Below are 21,722 nucleotides of genomic sequence, written 5' to 3'. Positions count from 1 at the left end.
CATACAGTTTATAGAAGGGCATTGCTAACCAAGCTAACTATCCTTAGCTAATAACTTGGCACTCTACTTTCATCCAAATATGGTTATGTCTGGATCCGAAGAACAACCATGTCTGCAGCCAAAAAGCAGGACTGAAACCTTTGAAATGAGGAATCTGGGTGCCGGTTTTTGCTCAGTGTGTTGAGCGGGCGACCACATGCCATACGGCTGAGAGTGGCCGGCCCAGGTTCTGAGTCCGACCTGTGGCCCTTTGCCGCATGTCTGCCCCCTTCTCTCTCTGCCCCTGCTTTCCTGTCCTTTCTTCACTGAGTCTATCAAATAAAGCTCAAAAAGGCCAATAAAAAAAAATTTTTTTTTAAAGTGGAATCCAAAACCAGTGAATTGTAGGCTATCTTATATATACAGTCTAATCTACATGTGCAATGGTGGGGCACATAGGTGCAAAAATGGCCAAAGCATTAGTACATTTTTTAAAACACTTTTAATCTACGCAAATGCTGGCTCTTTCTTGAAGCTCACATAAGTACAACGATGATCCGTAAGGCCCAAGCCTAAATGCTGGGAACACAGGTTTTTTGAATGAACACTGGAAACTGTGGAGGTGAATCAGATTGTCATTCGAGACACTATAAAAGGACAGAGTACCAGCAGGCCAGTCCACATACACTGCAACTTTGAAAGATTCAGTCTTTGGGGGTGCTGGCAAAGGTTTTCCTTTATTATTGTGCCAGGCAAAGCAACCTTGCTTGGTGTACTCCAAACTCCAAGATTGATCATTTCCCCCCAACCAACAGTATGGACCATTTCCTCTTCTTTCAATTTCTCTGTAAGTCACTGCTATCCCAAATGTTCCTTGACAGTGAACCTCCCAGTAACAGTTACTAGTTATGCCATTTTTACACATTAGCTGGTACCAGCAGTCAAATCTTTCTGGATGGTTAGGATATGGCTCTTCCTCTCTGACCACGGTCACCTGTCTGTAGTTGTTTGATAGCTTTAACTTTTTGTGAGCTGAGTTTTGTTCCAGTGTGAGTTCACAAGCATCTGATGAGAAGAAATGACACAATGCAATAAATAGCTGACAACAGCTTTTTGACATTTTTGCATAAAAATAACCTAAAACACTGGCAGATTAAAGAGTATTGAAGTAGTAGTACAGTATTAAAGTAGAAAGAGAGAAGCCTAACAAAAAAATTAAATGAAACTAATTTAAAAAAAAAAGCATCCATTATATATCAATGAGAGAAAAAGTATGTGAACCCCAGGGATCAGAACAGTTTCTAACCATTCATGTTGTGGGTTGCCATATCTGAGCAGCTTCTATGGGTGTGCATGTAGCCTACTTTTGTCTATGAGGTATGTCTTTGACAGGTTTAGACTCTGACAGAGTACAAATAGATTCAATTAGAGATCACATAGTCTGTCTGTGGTTAATATTTGGATTGACTGAAGTCTGAAATCTATGTATATAATCTATACATCATCTTAATAATTCTATCAACACTACTATGCTTCCATGTTATGACACTAAATTAAAAATATTCTTACACTTTTTCACACCAGGTTTCAACCTCCAGGGTCCACAGTGCTCCGCTCTGGAGGAAGATATACATAAAGTCATCAGGATATCCTTTGGAGCATACTCTTTCAACTTTTCTTTAATAAAAAAGCTGAATAGCATACCAAAGCAAACAGCAAAATTATTATGAGACTGGTAAACGTGTTAAACATGGTAAACTCCTCTAAAGTTAAAATGCTGCATAATATACTTTCCTGTTTATGTCTTAGTTTTTTGTTTGTTTCTTTGTTTTGCCACCAAGGTAACTTGTTTTACAGGTATACATTTACCAAATAGATTATTTGGAGCAGTTTGTCAACAGCTGGATAGCAAGATAGCAAAGCAATTCTACTGTAACTCTCCTATCTGATTTTGCCTTTAGCAAGCTTGGTACCTGAGTATTTGTTTTAAATCCTCAGAGAGATGCTTTAGTCCTTCCTCTCCTGGATGATTATAGCTCAGGTCAAGCTCTCTCAGATGGGTGGGGTTGTTGTTTAGAGCTGAAGCCAGAGCAGCACAGCCAATCTCTGAGACCACACAGCCAGATAAACTACAAAGCCAAGCAACAACCCATATATCTTAGATATTTTTATTAGAACTGACATGAATTTGCTGAGATCATTAATCATAGATTGAAAAGAAAATTTATTTTCAACAACAAAATATACAAGCAAAATACTAAATCAAATAACACTTTAATCTTCAAGTTTTCCTTAGACTGAGAAATCCTGACCTGAGAGTTTCCAATTTGCAATCCGGATTCTGCAGTCCTTCAGAAAGCAGCTTCACGCCTATATCCTGCAGGTCATTGTTACTCAGATCCAACTCTCTCAGATTAGATGACGGAGAGCTAAGAATTGAGGTTAGGGCTTCACAGCTTTTATGTGACAGATTACAGCCACTCAACCTAAGGGAAACAACAAATAACACAAGGAAATGTTATGCTTTAGCCTTTCCCCAATTTAATATATATCATAACTTCTTTGAGACTGCTATAGACCTACAATGATTTCTTTGAAGCTTTGACCACTGGTAGTAGCCTCAGAAGAACATCCTCCGAAGCCGAGTACTTCTTCAGGTCAAACACATCTATCTCTTTTCCTGATGAAAGTAAGATGAAGGCCAGGGCTGACCACTGATCAGGAGAAAGTTGATCTGGAGAAAATTTTGTGGAACTGACATACTGTTGGATCTCTTCTGCTATAGACCCATCCATCAGTTCATTCAAACAGTGAAAAAAATTAATGCTTCTGTCTGAAAACTGATTCTCTCTGATCTTCTCCTTTAGGTACTGCACAGTTTTCTCATTAGATTTTAAGATGCGCCCTGTCTTTGTCAACAGATCTTTCAGGAGGTTCTGATTGTTCGGCAGTGAAAGGCCAAGAAGAAACCGGAGGACCATGTCCAGGTGTCCATTTGGACTCTGTAAAGCTTTTTCCACAGCACTCTGGTAGAAGTTTACTTCAAAATGATTTTTTTTAATACCCTTTTTGGTTTGTTGTTCTTCCAGCAGATTGACTCCAGAGCTGATGAATGTCTCATGTATATAAAGAGCAGCCAGAAACTCTTGGACACTCAGATGGACAAAGCAGAACACCCTGTCTTGATATAGCCCTTTCTCCTCTCTAAACATCTCTGTGAACACTCCTGAATACATTGAGGCTTCTCTGATTTCAATGCCACACTCTGTCAGATCTGAATCATAGAAGATCAAGTTACCTTTCTGCAGCTGTTGAAAAGCTAGTTTTCCCAGGGATTTAATCATCTTCATGCTTTCTGGATTCCAGTGCGGATCTGTCTCAGTACCCTTTTCATATTTGACCTTCTTCACTTTGGACTGAACAACCAGGAAATGGATGTATAACTCAGTTAAGGTTTTGGGAAGCTCTTCTCCCACTTTGGTTTTCAGAACTGTTGCAATGATCCAGCAGAAGACTGGGATGTAGCACATGTTGTGGAGGCTTCGTGAAGTCTTGATATGGGAGATGATCCTGTTAGCCTGCTCCTCATCTAGTATTCTCTTCCTGAAGTACTCGTCTTTCTGTGGGTCAGTGAACCCTCTGACCTCTGTCACCATGTCAACACACTCAGGAGGGATCTGACTGGCTGCTGCAGGTCTTGTGGTTATCCAGAGGCGAGCAGAAGATAGTAGATTACCTCTGATGAGGTTTGTCAGCAGCACATCTACTGAGGTGGTCTCTGTAACGTCACTCAAAATGTCAGTATTGTGGAAGTCCAGAGGAATTCGACACTCATCCAGACCATCAAGGATGAACACAACCTGGAAGTCTTCAAAGTTGTAGATTCCTGCTTCTTTGATTTCAGTAAAGAAGTGATGAACAAATTCCACCAAGCTGAACTTTTTCTCTTTCACCACATTTAGCTCTCTGAAAGTGAATGGAAACATGAACTGGATGTCTTGGTTGGCTTTATTTTCAGCCCAGTCTAGAGTGAACTTCTGTGTTAATACTGTTTTCCCAATTCCAGCAACACCTTTTGTCAGGACTGTTCTAACTGGTTTGTTGCTTCCAGGTGAGCTTTTAAAGATATCTTCTTGTCTGATTCTTATTTCTGGTCTGTGTGGTTTTCGGGAAGCTGCTTCAATTTGTCTGACTTCATGTTCAAAAGTCACCTCTGGAGCTCCCCCCTCTGTGATGTAGAGCTCTGTGTAGATCTGATTGAGAAGGGTTGAATGTCCAGCTTTAGCAATTCCCTCAAACACACACTGAAACCTGTTCTTCAGCTTTGATTTGAGTTTGTATTGGCACCTGGGAGCAAAGCATTCTAGATGGGAAATAAGAATTGAAATTGGTGAGTGGATCTTTTTTGTTGACCTGTATCTCTCACTAGTTTAACAAAACACTGGCTATTTCTACATTTACAATAATTTAAAAATGCAAATATGCACAAATTTTCCTGCTTTCTTTTGGGATATTTTCATCACATACAGCGTTTAAATCCTCTTACTGTTCTGCAGAAGGTCAGCCAACGTATTCAGCTGCATTCGCTTTAGGATGTTCACTGTGATCTTCAGAACTGCCTCTCTGTTGGTCCTGCTCTGCTCTTCATTCTCAATGTCTTTATCTTCCCTGTAATCATCTTGGCCCATCAAAATATTCTTGAATGACTTTAGTTCATTCTTCACAAGTGTGTTGATTTCCTTTTCAATTTGCTGGAACATAGTGCAGCAGTATTTCATAACAGAAGGTACAATGGATCCAATAAAAAGTCACAATGGGACATTTTTTTCCTGAATTGCTTTTGTGCTGTTATGACCCATACAAGCTGTTTGCATGCTGGTCACTATGGATTTTTTTTTGCTGCCAGTCAAGAGAAAGACTCCACTGACGCTTTTAAAGGGAGAAATGATGTTTAGACATTTGGATTTACTCATAATTACTATTTATTTTGTTTTGTTTTATTTTGTGCCTCAATCTAAATGAGTTGCTTTGTTGGTAAGGCAATGGGTTAGAGAATGAGTTAGGTCTAAATCTAATACAAGAGTTTTGTTTAATTTAGAAAAATAATGTATGTATAGGTCTAGAACTTTTGCAAGTACCAAGGCTACAATCATAATTATTGTGGCAGGTTTTTTGAGGAATTTTGGATCACTTTTGCTTAAAACGTTTCTTCAATGTGTTGAAGTTTGAGGACATTTGTTTATGCAAAGCTCTCTTAAGGTCCCATCACACATTTCAGTGGGTTATGGTCTTGACTTTGACTGGACAATTGCATCATAGACAAAACATATTCACTTTAGTTTGGTCTGATCAAAGGACATTGTTCTGGAAATGTTGTGGTATGTTCAGATGTAACTTCGCAAACCTAAGCAGTGGTGCTCCGTTCTTTTGAGAGAGAAAAGGCTATCCCCTGGAAACCTTTCCAAACATGCCAAGTCTTTTTCTATGTGTTTTGTCTATGTGCTGTCATGAAATTGGTATTTAACAAACTAACTGAGAGCTGCAGACTCTGAGATGGAGCGCTTGTGTTTTTGTGTGTGTGTGTGTGTGTGTGTTTACAGTTTCTCTGAGTATTTTACAGTCTGTCCTTGGAATGGTAAATGCACTGCATCTTAAAAACCGCTTTTCTACTCACACTTAAAGCATTTTACATTCATATTCCAATGGTTAAATCGGAGAGTAACTTAGCGGTTAGTATCTTACTCAGAGATGTTTGGCATGCAGACTGGAGCAGCCAGTAGATGACTTGCTCTATCTCCTGAGCTACAGGCATCCCAATATAGAGGAATTTACATTCATTTACATTTGAATGTACATTATTGGACAGATTGTTGTATTGTGTTAACACACACCTAAATGCTCCACACCAAATAAATGCCCAAACCTCTGCTTTTATAGAGGTGATCACATGTTTTGAGGATTAGTTAATCAAATGCATTTGATTAACTTTGATTAGTAACAGCTGGATGCTACTTATCCTTTTAATTCCTATGTTCCTATGTTTTTCACAGAACTGCTTAGGATTTTAGGTTAATCTTTGCTAAATAAATAATGATATGATGTGTATATTTAAGTAATTGTAAAACCAGATAATGTTTTAATTATGTCCTTATATGTAAATCCTTTGAGTTGAAAGGCTGATTAGGGAGCTTATAACTTATTCAGCACATGTTTTGATACACATATTGATGTTTATCTGTGGGCTTGCTTCATTACACAAAGTATGCAGTCATAATCACAGATAATCTTAATCTCATGAATTTAAGCTTAGCACTTTACTATGTCATAGATATATCCCTGTAATAATACAACACTGTTTTATATGTCAGAAAAAAATCAAGCAATTGCTGTTCATACAGACCTCAAATATGGAGTTCAGGTTTTGTTGATTCATTTGGCTTGACTGAGCAGGGTTGACGCGCTTTAAAACATCTGGAAAACTGGGCAGAAAGAATTATGTTCTGTACCAAATAGATAAAATTTTATTTCCCACCTCCCCTTTTTGCCACGCTTTTGTCATGGGCTTCATAAATTCTTCAGATTTCTCACTTTGTTTTTGAAACGTAATAAAACTTTCTTTTTAAAATGTGTCCTTCCTTGAGGTCATTTTTGTCTTACATAATTCTCTTAGATTGGATATAATCTAAACTAAGGAAGGACCAGACTAAAATCATATTTGGCATGGTTGAATCTTAACAAGGTTCCAAGTAGAGCTTCAACATGCAACAAAAAGCAATGGGAGTGAGGCAAAACATTTTCTGAGCATGCAATTTATTGAAAACAACGCTTAAACTGAAACAGGCCATGTAAAATGGCCTGTTTCAGTTTCACAAAATTTTGTAATTTTTCAAGTGGTCTTGAACTTTTGATCGGGACTGTACATATATACACAGACGTGCGTGTGTGTGTGTGCGTGTGTGTGTGTGCGTGTGTGTGTGTGCGTGTGTGTGTGCGCTTGCATACCCTTAACCATGCAGTTTCAACGTTTTCTGTTGACTTACACAATAATTTTGTAAAGCCAATATTAAGTCTAATTCTAGATGCTAGACATGCACTGTAAATGTTGAAAACTTTGTTAAAGTTTTTTTTTAAAAAAAATATTGGATCTATAGCAAATTGTTTTGCTAAATGTTAAACATACAATAAAATACTCCCCTCATATGAGGAATATAGTACTATGAAAATGTCTTGAACCAGATCTTGTTTATATTTTGGTGTGACCACCTTTATTCTTCAACACAGTGTATTCAACTTTCTCAACATTTCTTTAAGTCGTCTTCAGGAATAGTTCTCCAGGCTTCTTGAAGGACATTCAAAGCTCTTCTTTGGATGTTTCTGCCTTTTGTTCTGTTCTCTGTCAACATGATCCCACACTGCTTCAATAATGTTGAGGTCTGAACTCTGGGGAGGCCGATCCATGACTGATAGTGCTCCACTGTGTGTTTTTCTATCCACATATGATTTTACTGCATTGGTAGTGTGTTTTGCATCCTTGTCATGCAGAAAGAGGAAGCTATTACCAATCAGATGCTTTCCAGATGGTATTGCATGGTGGAACAAAATCTGATGGTACTTTTCTGTGTTGATAATTCATCAGTTTTGACAAGATCTCCAACAGCATTGACTTAAATGCAGCACAAACCATGACAGAGCCTCCACCGTGTTCTACAGGTAGCTGTAGAAAATCACTGCTGCACCTCTCTCCTGACCTTCTCCAAACACACTGATGATTTAAATGTAAAATGTCAGTGGATTTATCACTCCATCAGAACTGTTGTCACTGATTTTCAGTCCAGTTCTTGTGTAGTTTTCATACCTCAGCCTCTTCCCCTGTTTCCCTTCCTTAAGAGCGGCTTCTTGATAGCCACCCTTCCACTGAAACCCTTTTTGATAAGGCTTCAATGAACAGTAGATGGATCAGCTGAAGGTATATAAGCATCTCTCAGGGCCTGTGTCAGGTCTTTGCTAGATTTTTTTCCTGGTTCTTAAGGTCTTGACTTTCAGATACTGTTCATCTATTGTAGATATTCTTTTAGGCCTTTTGTTCCCCTCTTGTCCAGTTTCCTCACATTTGTACGAACACAGTGCACACCATGCTGAGATATGCCAAGCTATCAGTTAACAGCTATTTGGGAATGACATTCTTGGTCCAAAAATACTGTTTTGTGTCTGTCAAACCGTGTTTTCATTGACATTTTCTATTGATTCAATATAAGATATGTGAACAAATGATGTCATTTTGTGACAGGCTGCTCGTAACAAAGTACCTTAAAGATAAATTTAAAACAGCTTCTTTGGTAAGTTGTCTGTTTTGTGTAGTCACAACAGTGGTTCATCCCTTGAGTTAAGAGCCTTTTTTAATGAATGAAAAAAGTGAATGAATGAAAAGTAAGTGATGAAAAGTAATGAATGATTCATGATTCATGTCCTCAACATTCATCTGAAAATGAAAATGGTCAGGTCCAGTGCAAGGACTAGAATGAAAATGACTGAAAAAAAGCATTTTTTTCTGGAACCTGCTTCATGCTAATAACAATTCATGACACTGTTGAACATAAATGTATTTAGTGTATAATGTGCTTAGGAGTTGTCCTGACCATTTCCCACCTAAAGAATTAGTGGGTAAGCATATTTAAAATAATCTTAGAATAACCTTACTTTGGTCCAGTGGAAGAATGATCTGTTTTGAAGTTAATAAGGCCTTGTTTAGATCCATCACTCTTCAGGGACACACTGCTGGGCTCAGAAAAATCTGGCCTCTTGCTGTTGATCCTAGACAAACAGTAATATAAGTAATATACACATACACCATAAATGTCTGTTATCATGCACTTCAGGTAGATGATGATATGATAAGTTAAATCAAGTTAAAAGAGGTCAGAAAATGATAATAATTATAAAGAAAACTTTCCCTGGATGTAAAATTAATTTATTGTTTGAATTTAATAAGTGGTTTAGTATATTGTTAACCATGTAAACTCCAAAGACACGACATCTCACTCCAAGCGCTTCATTCTTTACGCCATGTTTCACACAATGACAACAACTCACTGCGGGCAACCGTACTCTCGCTATATAACAGAAAATAACAACTTAACAATCTCCCTCTTTCTTTAAAAAAACAAAAACAAACTAAAAACACTCCTTTTAAACACTTTAAACATATATATGAAAACAAAAAAAAACTTGTCAACATTTTTGAACATTCAGGAAACATTTCACTGTGCTTTGCTTTACTTCAAGCATACTATCACTGCACAAAATAAACAATAGTGCATTTTAACGCAAAGAGAACTTTGTAAACAAAGGACCACAGCATCCAGAGTCCTTCATCTAGTGCTTTTAGGAGGGTTAAAGGTGAAACTCCCTTTTTTGTCAGACGGTTGTTGGAATCTGACCAAGAAAACTGTCTGATTTTCTTGGCTTGTATGAGCTCTTTAATGCTGCTCATTTCTAGCCTCAGTCTCTTCTCTGTAACCTGCTTAGTGGACTTGAATGCATCAAACAAGGAATGATTGTCAGTCACACAGATCAATGGAAGAGCATTCAGGCCAGTGTTACCAGTTGTAAGCTCAGAAAAAAGTGTTGCCAGGAAGACTGCACTGTCTATCCATCTGACATGGCAAGAGTTTCTCCTGCCAGTGCACTTCTGACCACATGCCTGATTTTTTTAGACTGCCAAAAGAGAGGACAAAACTCCTCCTTTACCCATAAGGACGATTAATGCCCCTCCTTGAGTACTGCCATCAGGAAGGTTGCCAAATGAAGCGTCACTGAAAACAACCAATGCCAAATCCTCACTGTTACCCAAGTGCTGAAACTTAAGAGTCACTTTCTCTGCCTTAAGTTTACAGATAACTTTGTTCACGTCATGAATGGACTGCACAGTTGCATCTTTGATATTAGATCCCAGGCTGCATGTGTCAAACATAACATCTGGTCTCGTTTGTTTGGCAACCCACAAAATCTGTCCTATTTTTGACCTGAGTTGCTCACGTTCTGTTTCACTTAAGGAAGCCTCCCTCTGTACAGCCCGTGCTACTTGTAACTGAACCGGTTGTAGATTGTCAGTGTAAAGTTGTTGATGCACCTCTATTACATCATTAACTGTACAAATGCCCATACCAACATAAGAAAAGCTGTCATGTTCTTCACGCCCCACAAGGAAGGTAGATTTCAGTACAGGAATGACATGAGTTGCAAAGTGACTTGAACCAGCCCAAAGGAAATCATCAACGTGACATGCAAGCACTCCAGCAATCTCAGATTTTTTCATTCTGCCAATAGAACACTGCGGGATCAACCTGTGATATTTTACCACCAGTGTTGAGCATAATGTCTTTGACCTTATTGTACCAATAAAGTGAAGCATCTGCAAGTCCATAAACACACTTTTTCAGTTTCCATAGAACATTGTCCTTGCCAGCTTCAGGTGGCGGGCAAAGATAAATGTCTCTTGACAGTTCCATTCCATGCAAAAAGGCAGATTTAATGTCCATTGGATTCACTTTCCACTTGTTTTGACATATCACAGCTAGCACCAGTCTGAGGGACTCAGATGCACATGTTGGAGAGTCTTTCTGTAGTTCTTGAGTATTTACCTCTTCAAACCCCCGTGCCACAAGTCGGGCCTTTGGGACAAAACCATTAGTAGTTTCTTTGAGTGTAAAGACCCATCTGGTAGACACACATTTTTGACCCAAGTCTTTCACTTCATCAAACACACCATTACTTTGCCAGTTCTCAATCTCCTGCTGCTTAGCAACATCAAAAGAGATATCTTTTGTTATGAGTACATCTGCATCTCTGTTTTCAGGTTCAGTGCAAAGACCATCAACCAGCGACATGTCTAAAGCTTTCTTTTCACCTTCTCTACCATCAGGCTCAAGATATTGCACATTGTACCAGTTTTTGAATTGCCCTTTGGCTTTTCCTGTACAGTCAACTCGTTTGTAGTATACTTTATCTCCTGCCTCATATTTGTCATCTGTAGGCCTAAATTGCTTGCGTAGTGCTCTTCTGATCCTTTCTGAAGACTCTGCCTCAGTAAATGCTTTCCTGGAAGCATGTAATGCTGATATATGTTCAGCTACTCTTGCACTTACAGTTGTGCCCTCTAAGGCAGCGGGTTGGGGTTTTGGCCAAACACAAGTTGATGTGGACTATAACTATATACAGGGTGGGCCATTTATATGGATACACCGTAATAACATGGGAATGGTTGGTGATATTAAAGTCCTGTTTGTGGCACATTAGTATATGTGAGGGGGCAAACTCCTCAAGATGGGTGGTGACCATGGTGGCCATTTAGAAGTCGGCCATCTTGGATACAACTTTTGTTTTTTCAATAGGAAGAGGGCCATGTGACACATCAAACCTATTGGTAATGTCACAAGAAAAACAATGGTGTGCTTGGTTTCAACGTAACTTTATTCTTTCATGAGTTATTTACAAGTTTCTCTTTGTTCACAGCCATTGACATGTCGAAGAGGTTAACACGTGAGGAGCGGATCGAAATTGTGTTGATATCTGGTGAATGCAGTAACCGGGTCATTGCAGCAGATTTCAATGCAAGACGCCCTACGAGACCACCCATCTCCCATGCTACAGTTAGCAAACTGCTTGCTAAGTTTCGTGAAACTGGTTCAGTGTTGGATTTGCCAAAATGTGGACGCAAGAAAACTGTCACTAATGAAGAAACATCAGTGGCTGTCCTAGCTTCATTCAACAAGAGCCCACAGCGTAGCACTCGCCGCATGTCACTGGAGAGGGGCATTAGTCGAACATCCCTTCGGCGGATATTAGCTACTCACAAATGGCACCCTTACAAACTCCAGCTACTGCAGCATCTCAACGAGGATGACCCAGATCGGCGCACAGAATTTGCAGAATGGGCAAAACAAAAATTGGAACAGGACCCTCAGTTTACGCAGAAGATTTTGTTCAGTGATGATGTCTTTATCCAATGTTGAAGTTTTCAGCCATATCCCGAATCTCTGTGTTGTTGAACTCTCTGCCGTTATCCGAGTAGAGCCGTCTGGGTGCACCGTGAATGCTTATCCAGATGTGAATGAAGGAGTTGACGATCTCTGCAACTTTCTTTGTCTTTACGATGCTGCTGACGCTGAAGCATGTGAAGTGGTCGATGATGTGAAGGTACCACACGTTGGGCTCCAGTTCATGTAGATCCATCACTACTGTCTCATTATACTCAGAAGCCAGGGGTAGACCAACAGCAACTGCTTATGAAGCTTCACAAGAAGCTTTTGTTTCTCTTTTGTAGACATTTCAGCAGTTACAATGAGAACTTAATTTTCATTGCAGCTTTCTGTAGTATTTCCATCTCTAATGTCCACACAATAGTGTCCTGAACTAGTGAGCTCTAGGGGAACAGGCTGCTTTAACACGACAACACTGTCATTCTCCATGTCTACAACAGTCCCTGCTTTCTTGAGAGACGTTTTGCTCAGTAGTAGTGGAATATCAACAGGAACTACTTCACTTTCAATGTCACATTTCGTTTGTCCAATTTTGGCTGGAAGTTTCACTTTTTTGCTGGAATACACTACAGTTCCTTCCCGAAAGTGAAATGGTCTGGAGCTAGGGGTTTCTGATTGCAGCAACTTGTTTACTTGGCCTTGGCTGAGGTCACTCATGTAACTATCTAGCCACTTCTGACTGCAAACTGTACGTGTATATGCAGTATGCTGGCTGATCCCAGTGCTTCAGTCAGGAAGATTTCAGAGTCTGTCATTGAGGCTTTAGTGTACAGGGTAATGTTACACTCCTCCACTTTCCATCTTCAGTTAGCTTTACTTGGTTACCATTACGATGAGGACAGTCTTTAGCCCAGTGGTAAGTGCTCTGACAAATAGCACATCTTGTTCGCTTGCCAAACTTGTCAAGATGGGTTGGTACCTTGTAGTGGTTGTCGCTGTCCACTCCGCGACAAAGTACCGTTATTTTGTTTGTATTTAGGACCTTTTTGCTCCGTAAGGAAAACTGCATTTTGGTTCAGTTGAATTCCGCTGAAAACGCCAGCTACTTTCCCTCTGACAATCCATTTCAGTGCAGACTTTAAAGACACAAAAGTTAAGTCTGTGCACACTGTCAGTGCAAGCTGTCGACTTTTCTCATCAAGACAAGCTGTATCTAGAAGCTTAAATGCTAACACAGCATCAGGCAGTGTCATGTGGTACTTTTTCATCCGGTTATAATGCTGTTCAAAGTCTGTAATGTAGTCTGCCATGGACACACTGTGGTCCTTTGCAATGGAGTCAAAACACGAGTAAGCTTCATACCTTGTGCCTGGATAAAGGATTTCCTCACAAACCGGCCCCAGACCGTAAGACTCGGCCCTCATCTCTCCTCCACTCGCACACTGAGCACCGGCTCCCCACAGGGCTGTGTGCTGAGCCCCCTCCTGTATTCTCTCTACACCCACGACTGCAGTTCGACCCACAACAACACTCTCATCATCAAGTTTGCTGATGACACCACGGTAGTCGGACTCATCTCGAAGGGAGACGAGGCAGAGTACAGAGAGGAAGTCCTGAAGCTGGCAGCATGGTGTTCAGAAAACAACCTGGCACTGAACACTAAGAAAACCAAAGAGCTCATTGTTGACTTCAGGAGACATAGCACCGACTTGGCCCCCTCTACATCAACGGGGAGTGTGTGGAGAGGGTCCACACTGTCCGGTTCATTGGTGTCCTCATCTCTGCCGACATCTCCTGGACAGACAACATCTCAGCGGTCATCAAGAAGGCCCAACAGCGGCTGCACTTCCTGAGAGTCCTCAGGAAGTACAAGCTGAACTCCAACCTGCTGCTGACCTTCTACCGCTCGTCCATTGAGAGCCTGCTAACTTACTGCATCATGGTATGGTACGGCAGCTGCACCAAAGCAGATAGAGTGAGGCTTCAGAGTGTGGTCAAGACAGCACAAAAGATCATCGGCTGCCCTCTCCCCTCCCTGATGGACATTTATTCCTCCCGCTGCCTCAGCAGAGCAGCAAACATTATCAAGGACAGCTCCCAGCCTGGCTTCAACATGTTCAGCCTGCTTCCCTCAGGGAAGTGCTACAGGTGCATCAGCACAAAAACCCACAGACTCAAAAACAGTTTCTTCCCCAAAGCGATAACCACCCTGAACTCACACATGCACAGATAGCACAGCCCCCCACTTCCCACTTCCTCTATGGACCACCACTGTGCAATACCAATTCTATGTGCAACAACTCAACTGTATATACATAACACTATTTATTACATATCACTTACGTCTTGTATATTGTACATTTTATATATATATGTTTTTCCCTATGTTAATACTGTCCATATGTACATAGCGCTGCAGAACTGTACCCCCCCAGCCCCCCCGAGCATGTTTACACTGAGTAGGAGATGCTCTGTATCTCATTGTACAACTGTATAGTGACAATAAAGGCATTCTATTCTACCCATGATCTTTCTCTTTTCTCTGAAACACCGCGTCCAGTTTTGCAAGTAGTGTTTCCATACCGTCATCTTTGTTCAAATCTTCCGCGGGTATCTCCATGGCTGTTTCTCTGGCTCTCCCCTCGAGCCCCAGCGCCACCGCGAGTGCCTGCTTCTTTTTATCCAGCGCCGTAACTCGTCTCCAAATATTAACTTCATTCTTCCAGCACTTGTATGGCCTGGCTTCATCAGGCTTTGGTGGTACTTTATCAACTCAGAAGACACGATGTAGTAGTCTCACTCCAAGCGCTTCTTTATGCCATGTTTCACACAATGACTACAACTCACCGCAGGCAACCGTACTCTCACGATATAACAGAAAATAACAACTTAACAAACCAGTGTGTTTTCCTACTTTGGTTTTGATGCCAGAGAACGAAAGATCTTGGTCTTTGGTCTCGTGACTGATGCATGTGATTTACTTGACCAGCAGCCCTATACAATCTACATACTTAATTTATGGTGGTTTGAACCACAGCAAATGTGTATGTATGTATATGCTCATCATGAAAAGCAGAGATGGTGGCTCCAGTGAAATACTTCCTATTGTTTTTAACACTTTTTTCCAAAGATTTATTTATTGATTTTCCAAATGGTATAAACAAGGTAGACAGAGAAAAAAATAAATAAAATAATATATGTAAATAAATAAAAATTCAAAAAATAACTAAATAAACAATAATAAATAATAGTGCATGCTCATCGTGTTTAGCCAGTGTGCGAATACACACATGCAGGCATATACATTTACCCATGTGAATATAACCATATACATACATAGACACCCCCTCCGGGTCTATGTCTTTGCGAGTGAAAAATCTTTTATATATGTATACCCAGGCCTCCTCTATCGTACGGAAGATATATGTGTAATCTGGCTCATCTGTTATTCCAAATAAATTTATTGAAGATTGTTTTTATCTTTGTGAAGACGTCATCTGGAGGACTGAGAGGAATAGCTTCAAAGAGATAAATACATTTTGGGAGAATATTCATCTTGAGAATGTTTATGCGTCCAATTAGAGAGATTGGCAGCATAGACCATCTATTAATTGATTTCTTAACAGAATTAATTGTTGGTGCGTAGTTTGTGTGTACCAATTCATCTGTTTTAGGAGTGATTTCTATACCCAGAGAGGTGAGGCTGTCTTTGGCAACTTGAAACATTGTTTCAATGGGTGGTTTAATTCTTTCAGAATGTTTAAAGAAGTGAATGGCCGATTTGGATTAATTAATTTGGTTGATGTTTTGATGTTGCCAAAAGAGTTAATTGTTTTGAGTAGCTGGGAAATTTAGCTCATTAATTTTGACAGCATTAAAATAATGTCAATGCAAATAATCTAATTTTGGACTCAATGTTGTTTGTTCTGTTACCAGAGATATTTTGGTTGGTCCTTATGGAAATGGCCAGTGGCTCGATTGCTAGTACAAAGAGGAGAAGTGAGAGGGAGCAGCCGTGACGTGTACCTCTACCTAAATTGGAGGGTTTAGATATAATGTTGCTGGTTTTAACTGAGGCTATAGGTTTATTATATAATATTTTAACCCTAGTCATAAAGTAGGTGCCAAAGCCAAACTGAGAGGGTACTTTATAAAGATACCAATGCTTGACCCTGTCAAAGGCTTTTTCTGCATCCAACGAAAGCAGAGCCATGTCTGGATGTTCTGAATTTGTGTAAATTACATTCAATACTCTGCAAATACCATGTTGTGTTTACCAACCCCTGTTCTGGTTGGGGTCAGCAAGAAGATGAAGGTACCGCTCAAGTCTCTTTCCAGTAATTTAGCTATTATCTTGGCGGCAGAATTTATTAGTGAAATTGGTTGGTAGGATTCACATTTCCGAGGCGGTTTCCCAAGCTTAGGGAATACTGTTATAAATGCATTATGCAAGGATGAGGGTAGCTCTTTTAAATCATAGTTTTCCAGTAGCATATCGTATAGTGAGGATATCAGTTTGTCATTGAATATTTTAAAAAGATCTAATGGGATTCCATCAGGACCAGGAGCTTTTCCTGCTTTTTATTTGTCTATTGCATTCGAAAGTTTACGCATGGATAAGGGAGAGTCTAATTCACACCGAGCTTCTTCAGAGAGTGAAGGGGTACTTATTGAGTCAAAGAAGGAGTCTAATGACTCTTGGGTTGCATCTCGTATATAGTTGTGAGCAATAAAGTTTAAAATGATCATTTATTCTTTGAGGATCTGTAATGCTTTCATTTGCGGTTGTAATTTCGTTTATTTTTCACTCGTTCAGTAATGTTTTTTTGCGCCATGCTAAAAGTTTTCCTACCTTTTCTCCCTGATCATAGTAGGTCTGTCTCAGTCTAATAGTTAATTTTTTCATATTTAGCTCTTAGTCCTAGACGTTTTTGTTTTTTTTTCTTTAGTGTCATTTAAATTTATCTCCACCTCTTATTTTACCTTCAAGGTCCAACATCTCAATAATTTGTTGATTTGATTTGTTTTTTGTGTAACTTATCATCTGGCCACGTATAAATACCTTAAAAGCTTCCCATCTAACTGAGGTTGTAGTTTCAAGTTTATTGAAGTAAAAATAGTCATCAGTATTTTTCCCTACAAATTTTAAGAACTTGGGGTTATGTACCCAGTGTGGTTTTAAACGCCAGATGGGATTACGTCTAGAAGCTGTTATAACTTAAAAGTTAAGTGTGGTTAATGAGTGGTCGGATATAAGTACACTTTTGTATGAACAACTGTTGAATCTGGGGAGAAGAGAGTTTGATATAAGGAAATAGTCTATGTGACTGTGGCTATTGTGACTGGCTGAGTGACAGGAGTATTCTCTCCCTGTTGGGTTTTCTATTCTCCATACATCTTTCAGGTTTAGTTCAGAAATGAAGTGTTGTATAACTTCTCTAAATTTTGGATGAGAATAGTTTACACCTGTTGAGTACAATTAAAATGTCCTCCAACAATTATATCCCCGTGAAGAGCTGCAATAGAAAGGAACAGATTGTTGTAAAAGCTGGGGTCATCGATATTAGGGCCATATAAATTACCTAAAATTAAGTCTTGGTTCATCAGTGAGCTTTGTATTATGATGAATCTCCCTGTGGGGTCTAAGATGTTTTTTTTATACACATGGGCAATGATTTATGAATGAGTGTTGTCACTCCCTTAGCGTGTGTTGAGAAGTGGCTAGAAAAAACCTGACCTGGCCATCTCCTCCTTATCTGAGCAATTTCACTTGGAAGTAAGTGTGTTTCTTGAATAAAGACTAACCTTGGTGGTATTGTTTGAGTCTGTTCATTACCCTTTTAAATGTAATAAATTTCCTAAGGCCTCTTACATTCCGGGAGAGTAGTTCAAGATTTGAGTGGCTACTCATTGAGTTTGCGCCCTTATTATCTGGAACTTGATTACAACTTGTCTCACCTGTCAGAACTTGCAAATTATTGTGTCAAAAGCACTGCACTCTATGAGCAACACACTCTTATGAACAAAAAAACACAAGCCCAGGACCTCCAACCTGTGGAGATCTTAGAAGATTCCCTCCCACTCTCATTACAACATGGTTATACAACAGATCCTTTAAAAGGAGCTAAAAAAACAAAACAAAAAACCTTCCTATTGTTAACTCAAAGCTTTAACTCTGATTTAGTGTTAAACACCAAATCTGTCTGGAGTTGATAATTTAACACCTGGTGTTAAGAGTTTATATATTAACTCTCAAAGAGTATTTTAGTTTAACTACGTAAGAGTTATCTTCTAATTCATTCTAAAAAGCGGGAATTTTACTGTTCTGAACTTCTAGAAATTTCTTTTAGAAATAAACATTCACTAAAATGATGCAATGGTTTTTGAAAAACATTTATTCTGAACTGTGACCACAATTTCAAAACATTTTCTGAAAGATGTAACAGTATACATGTTCTCACTTTCATTAGAATTTTGTTTATCAAAAGGTCTGACATGGTAAATGCAAATAACAGCATTCTCATCACTTATTTCTTCAATACAATATGCATGTCCTTCATTCATCCCTTTGTGGAACTTCAACACACTTCTGCTCTCCCCCATATTCCATCTTCACAAGCATATCCTGTGCGGAGATTGAATAAAAATTAGTTGACGCTAATTAATGGCACAAATAATCCAGTAAACAATTGCAGCACAGTAAAAAAAAAAAAGGAATCCTCTTTGAGCCATTACTTGTGTAAAGTATTTTCCCAAAAGACAAGGACACAGGCAACAGGTAATACTGAACTAAATGTAAAACCTCAACCTTTTTCATTTTTACCTAAACTGTGTGCACAAAACTCTGGAGGGATCTATGCTAACGTAGAACCCAGTCAGGACGCCTGCTACTGCTGTTTGCTCGTTTTTTTTTTTCATGGGCGATCGTTTTCAGGCTTCAAGTAGCACCATTATACCAACATTTCACATTCTACACATTGTTTTAGGTGTATTTGACCAAAAGTTTGACTGAAAATTCACATGCAAGCTTTTTTCAAGGCTGTGGTATTTGCCCGCAAACAATACCTTTCAGCTAGCTAAAACAGAATATTATGCTATCAGCGAGCAACATGGCTAATGCCTTTCACACAGCTTTGTCTCAACTCCAAAGAGCCACAGAAGTAAACGCTCATAATAATAATTGAAGCAATCTTTGAAAAAATGACTTACCAAGCATGGCAAACAACTCAAATATGTAGAGCAAAATGTTCTGAAACGGCTTCACTTCAGCTTCGATTGGAGCCGTGCTGGGGGCGGAGTCTGTGAATTTACTCTGTTGGTGTCATAGCCCCTCTAGGAGTTCAGAGTTAAGAGGTCAAGAGTTAATGTTTCCATTGTAACACCTCCAGATTTGACAGAGAAACACTCATTTTTAACACTCGTTCTTGAAGTTTCTTATGAAGGGAAGCCTCTTTACTTGTAAGGGAAGAGGCATCGTCTTCAACTTTGCTAATGCGGCATTCTGCTGTGGTAAGCCTCTCTGAAAACACCCCAATTGCGTCCTTTATTTCTTGGTTTGATGTTATAACTTCTTGCAGTTGAGCAGTAAAGTGTGTTTTCAGCAACTGAATTGCGGTCAAAACACTAGGCTCAGTCTGTTGGGCACTAGCGCTAGCTTCTTCCATCTTCTCGGTTTCAGGTTCGTTGCTAGCATCGTCGTCTGATCCATCCTTTCCAGCTGTTTTAGGGTTAGGTCTATGTTTATTCGACATCGTGACTGGCTGGGTCAGTGCAGAAGCTTGTGTCAGAACAAGTGTCAATAAAAGGGTGGCTTTAGCTGCAGTTACAGGATGTAAAGGTCGGAGCTCAAAGTTTTGCATCCATTAACCGGAAGTTATCCACACAGTACTTTTATTTGTTATCAGACAGTGACTTATATACCGCTCTCCTAAGGTCCTATACTACGTCATTTCAGTCGGGTTGAGGTCTGGACTATGGGTTATTGCAGCACCTTAAAGCTTTTCTTTTTCAGCTATTCTGTTGTAGATTTGGTATTCTTTGGTATAATTTTGGCAATGCTTTTTAGCTGGCAGACAGATGGTCTCCCATTTGACTCAAGAATACTTTGGTAAACAGAGGAGTTCATGACTAACTCAATGACTGTAAGGTGCCCAGGCCCAAGCTGCAAAACAAGCCCAAATCCTCACCTCTCCAAACTTTTTTCCAAGCCTTATGTTGAGCCTTATGACCAATCATCTCCATTTTGTTACAGAAAACGTGGGGTTTGTTCAGATGTAACAAACCTAAACCCTGCTGACATCTTCTTTTTAGAAAGAAGAGGCTTTCCCTTAGCAATCCTTCCAAACAAGCCATGCTTGTCCAGTCATTTTCCTGTCATGAACTTTAACACGTGTCAGCTGATGTAATAACTATAGCTTTTATCTGGAACCTTTTTCATGGTCATGATGCATGACACGACACAGTTGAACTTAGATATATTTACTACATAAAGTGATCAGTATTATTGACCCTTTCTCACCTACAGAAAATTGTGCCACCAGAATGAAACTATGTATAACAAGAATAACCTTACTTTGGTCCAGTGGAAGAATGATCTGTTTTGAAGTTAATAAGGCCTTGTTTAGAGCCATCACTCTTCAGGGACACACTGCTGGGCAGCTCAGAACAAGCAGACCTCTTGTTGTGGATCCTAGACAACAGTTATATCCACATACACCATAAATGTCCAGTGTTATCATGCACTTCATGCATATAATAAAGATCAAAGGTACTGTAAGTGAAATGATCTCAGTCATAAAATTAGTACCAAAGTCCACAAGCAAGAATAATTGCAAGTTTGATTGCTTGTTCGTAAAATGCTGTCCAAAGTGCATCTGACACTTAATGGGCTTGTTTTTTCTTTTTCAACTACATTGACATTTAATTCTTTAAAGGACCTCCTTTATTATATTTTAATTTATTTTTCCTATTTACCTGAGTTCTTTCGTGTAATTTTTCATCAATTCTTTAAATCTTACAAAACTATTATTTTTTGCCATCTTATGTTTTTTTTAATTGAGCTTGGTTTAAAAACAAGTGAACAAGTAAACTAACAAACTAATGAACAAGTAAACAAACATTGACTGAGTTTGTAATAAACTAAAAACAAAGTTATTACTACATTAGTTGATTATTATTTGTTTTTAAACCTACAAAATAAGAAGTAACCAGTTTTAAAATAAAGTAAAAATAAAATATTTGACTTCAGATTACAGTGAAGAAGACTTACAAAGCAACATAACATAGAATGCTTGTACTTTATGTAATTGTACATGAAGTACAAGTAGATTAAAACTGTACTTAAGGTCCACTTCTGGCATGAGTGTCATATTGAGGTGAAAGCTTACATTTTCTCAGGGGAAAGCTGATGCTCCTTGATGTCAACAAGACCTTGCTTTGGGGACTCTGATCCTTCATTCCATTCACTATGCAGACATTCATAGACACAGAGTTGCACAGGGAGATGTAGTGGATATTATCATAGCATGTAGAAAATTGAGAGAGAACAAAATCAATTGACAGACAATTGACAATTGCTCTTGCAGAGACAATTTTAAAGAAACTGTTAAACACTTTGGCACTGTAGCAAAGTGCAAGGTTATTAAAACATAAAAAAAACTGTGCTACTAGTCTTTGATTTAAAATCTCAGATTTTTGTCAGAACTCTGTCTGGATCCATTAGTACTGGTGTATAGTAGATCACTAGTTCACTAAGTTCACTAGACA

The 21,722-nt window shown here is 39.1% G+C and overlaps 1 protein-coding gene across 1 annotated transcript; it reads right to left on the bottom strand.

The window, feature by feature from the left end:
• Positions 1-481: 481 nt before the first annotated feature.
• Positions 482-21,423, bottom strand: LOC113015937 (NACHT, LRR and PYD domains-containing protein 4C-like; the record flags this gene model as incomplete). The annotated part of the gene is made up of 9 exons (XM_026158315.1): positions 482-1,044; positions 1,549-1,595; positions 1,953-2,108; positions 2,292-2,465; positions 2,563-4,342; positions 4,526-4,730; positions 6,380-6,458; positions 20,530-20,646; positions 21,344-21,423. Coding segments are annotated over 9 exons (3,201 nt in total), but the record flags the coding sequence as incomplete, so codon positions are not given.
• Between the last annotated feature and the right edge of the window lie 299 nt (positions 21,424-21,722).

The sequence above is a fragment of the Astatotilapia calliptera genome, chromosome 23 (genome assembly GCF_900246225.1).
Source record: "Astatotilapia calliptera chromosome 23, fAstCal1.2, whole genome shotgun sequence".
Classification (NCBI taxonomy): domain Eukaryota; kingdom Metazoa; phylum Chordata; class Actinopteri; order Cichliformes; family Cichlidae; genus Astatotilapia; species Astatotilapia calliptera.
Note: the sequence above shows the minus strand (reverse complement) of the source record. Positions and strands in the feature narration are given on the sequence as shown.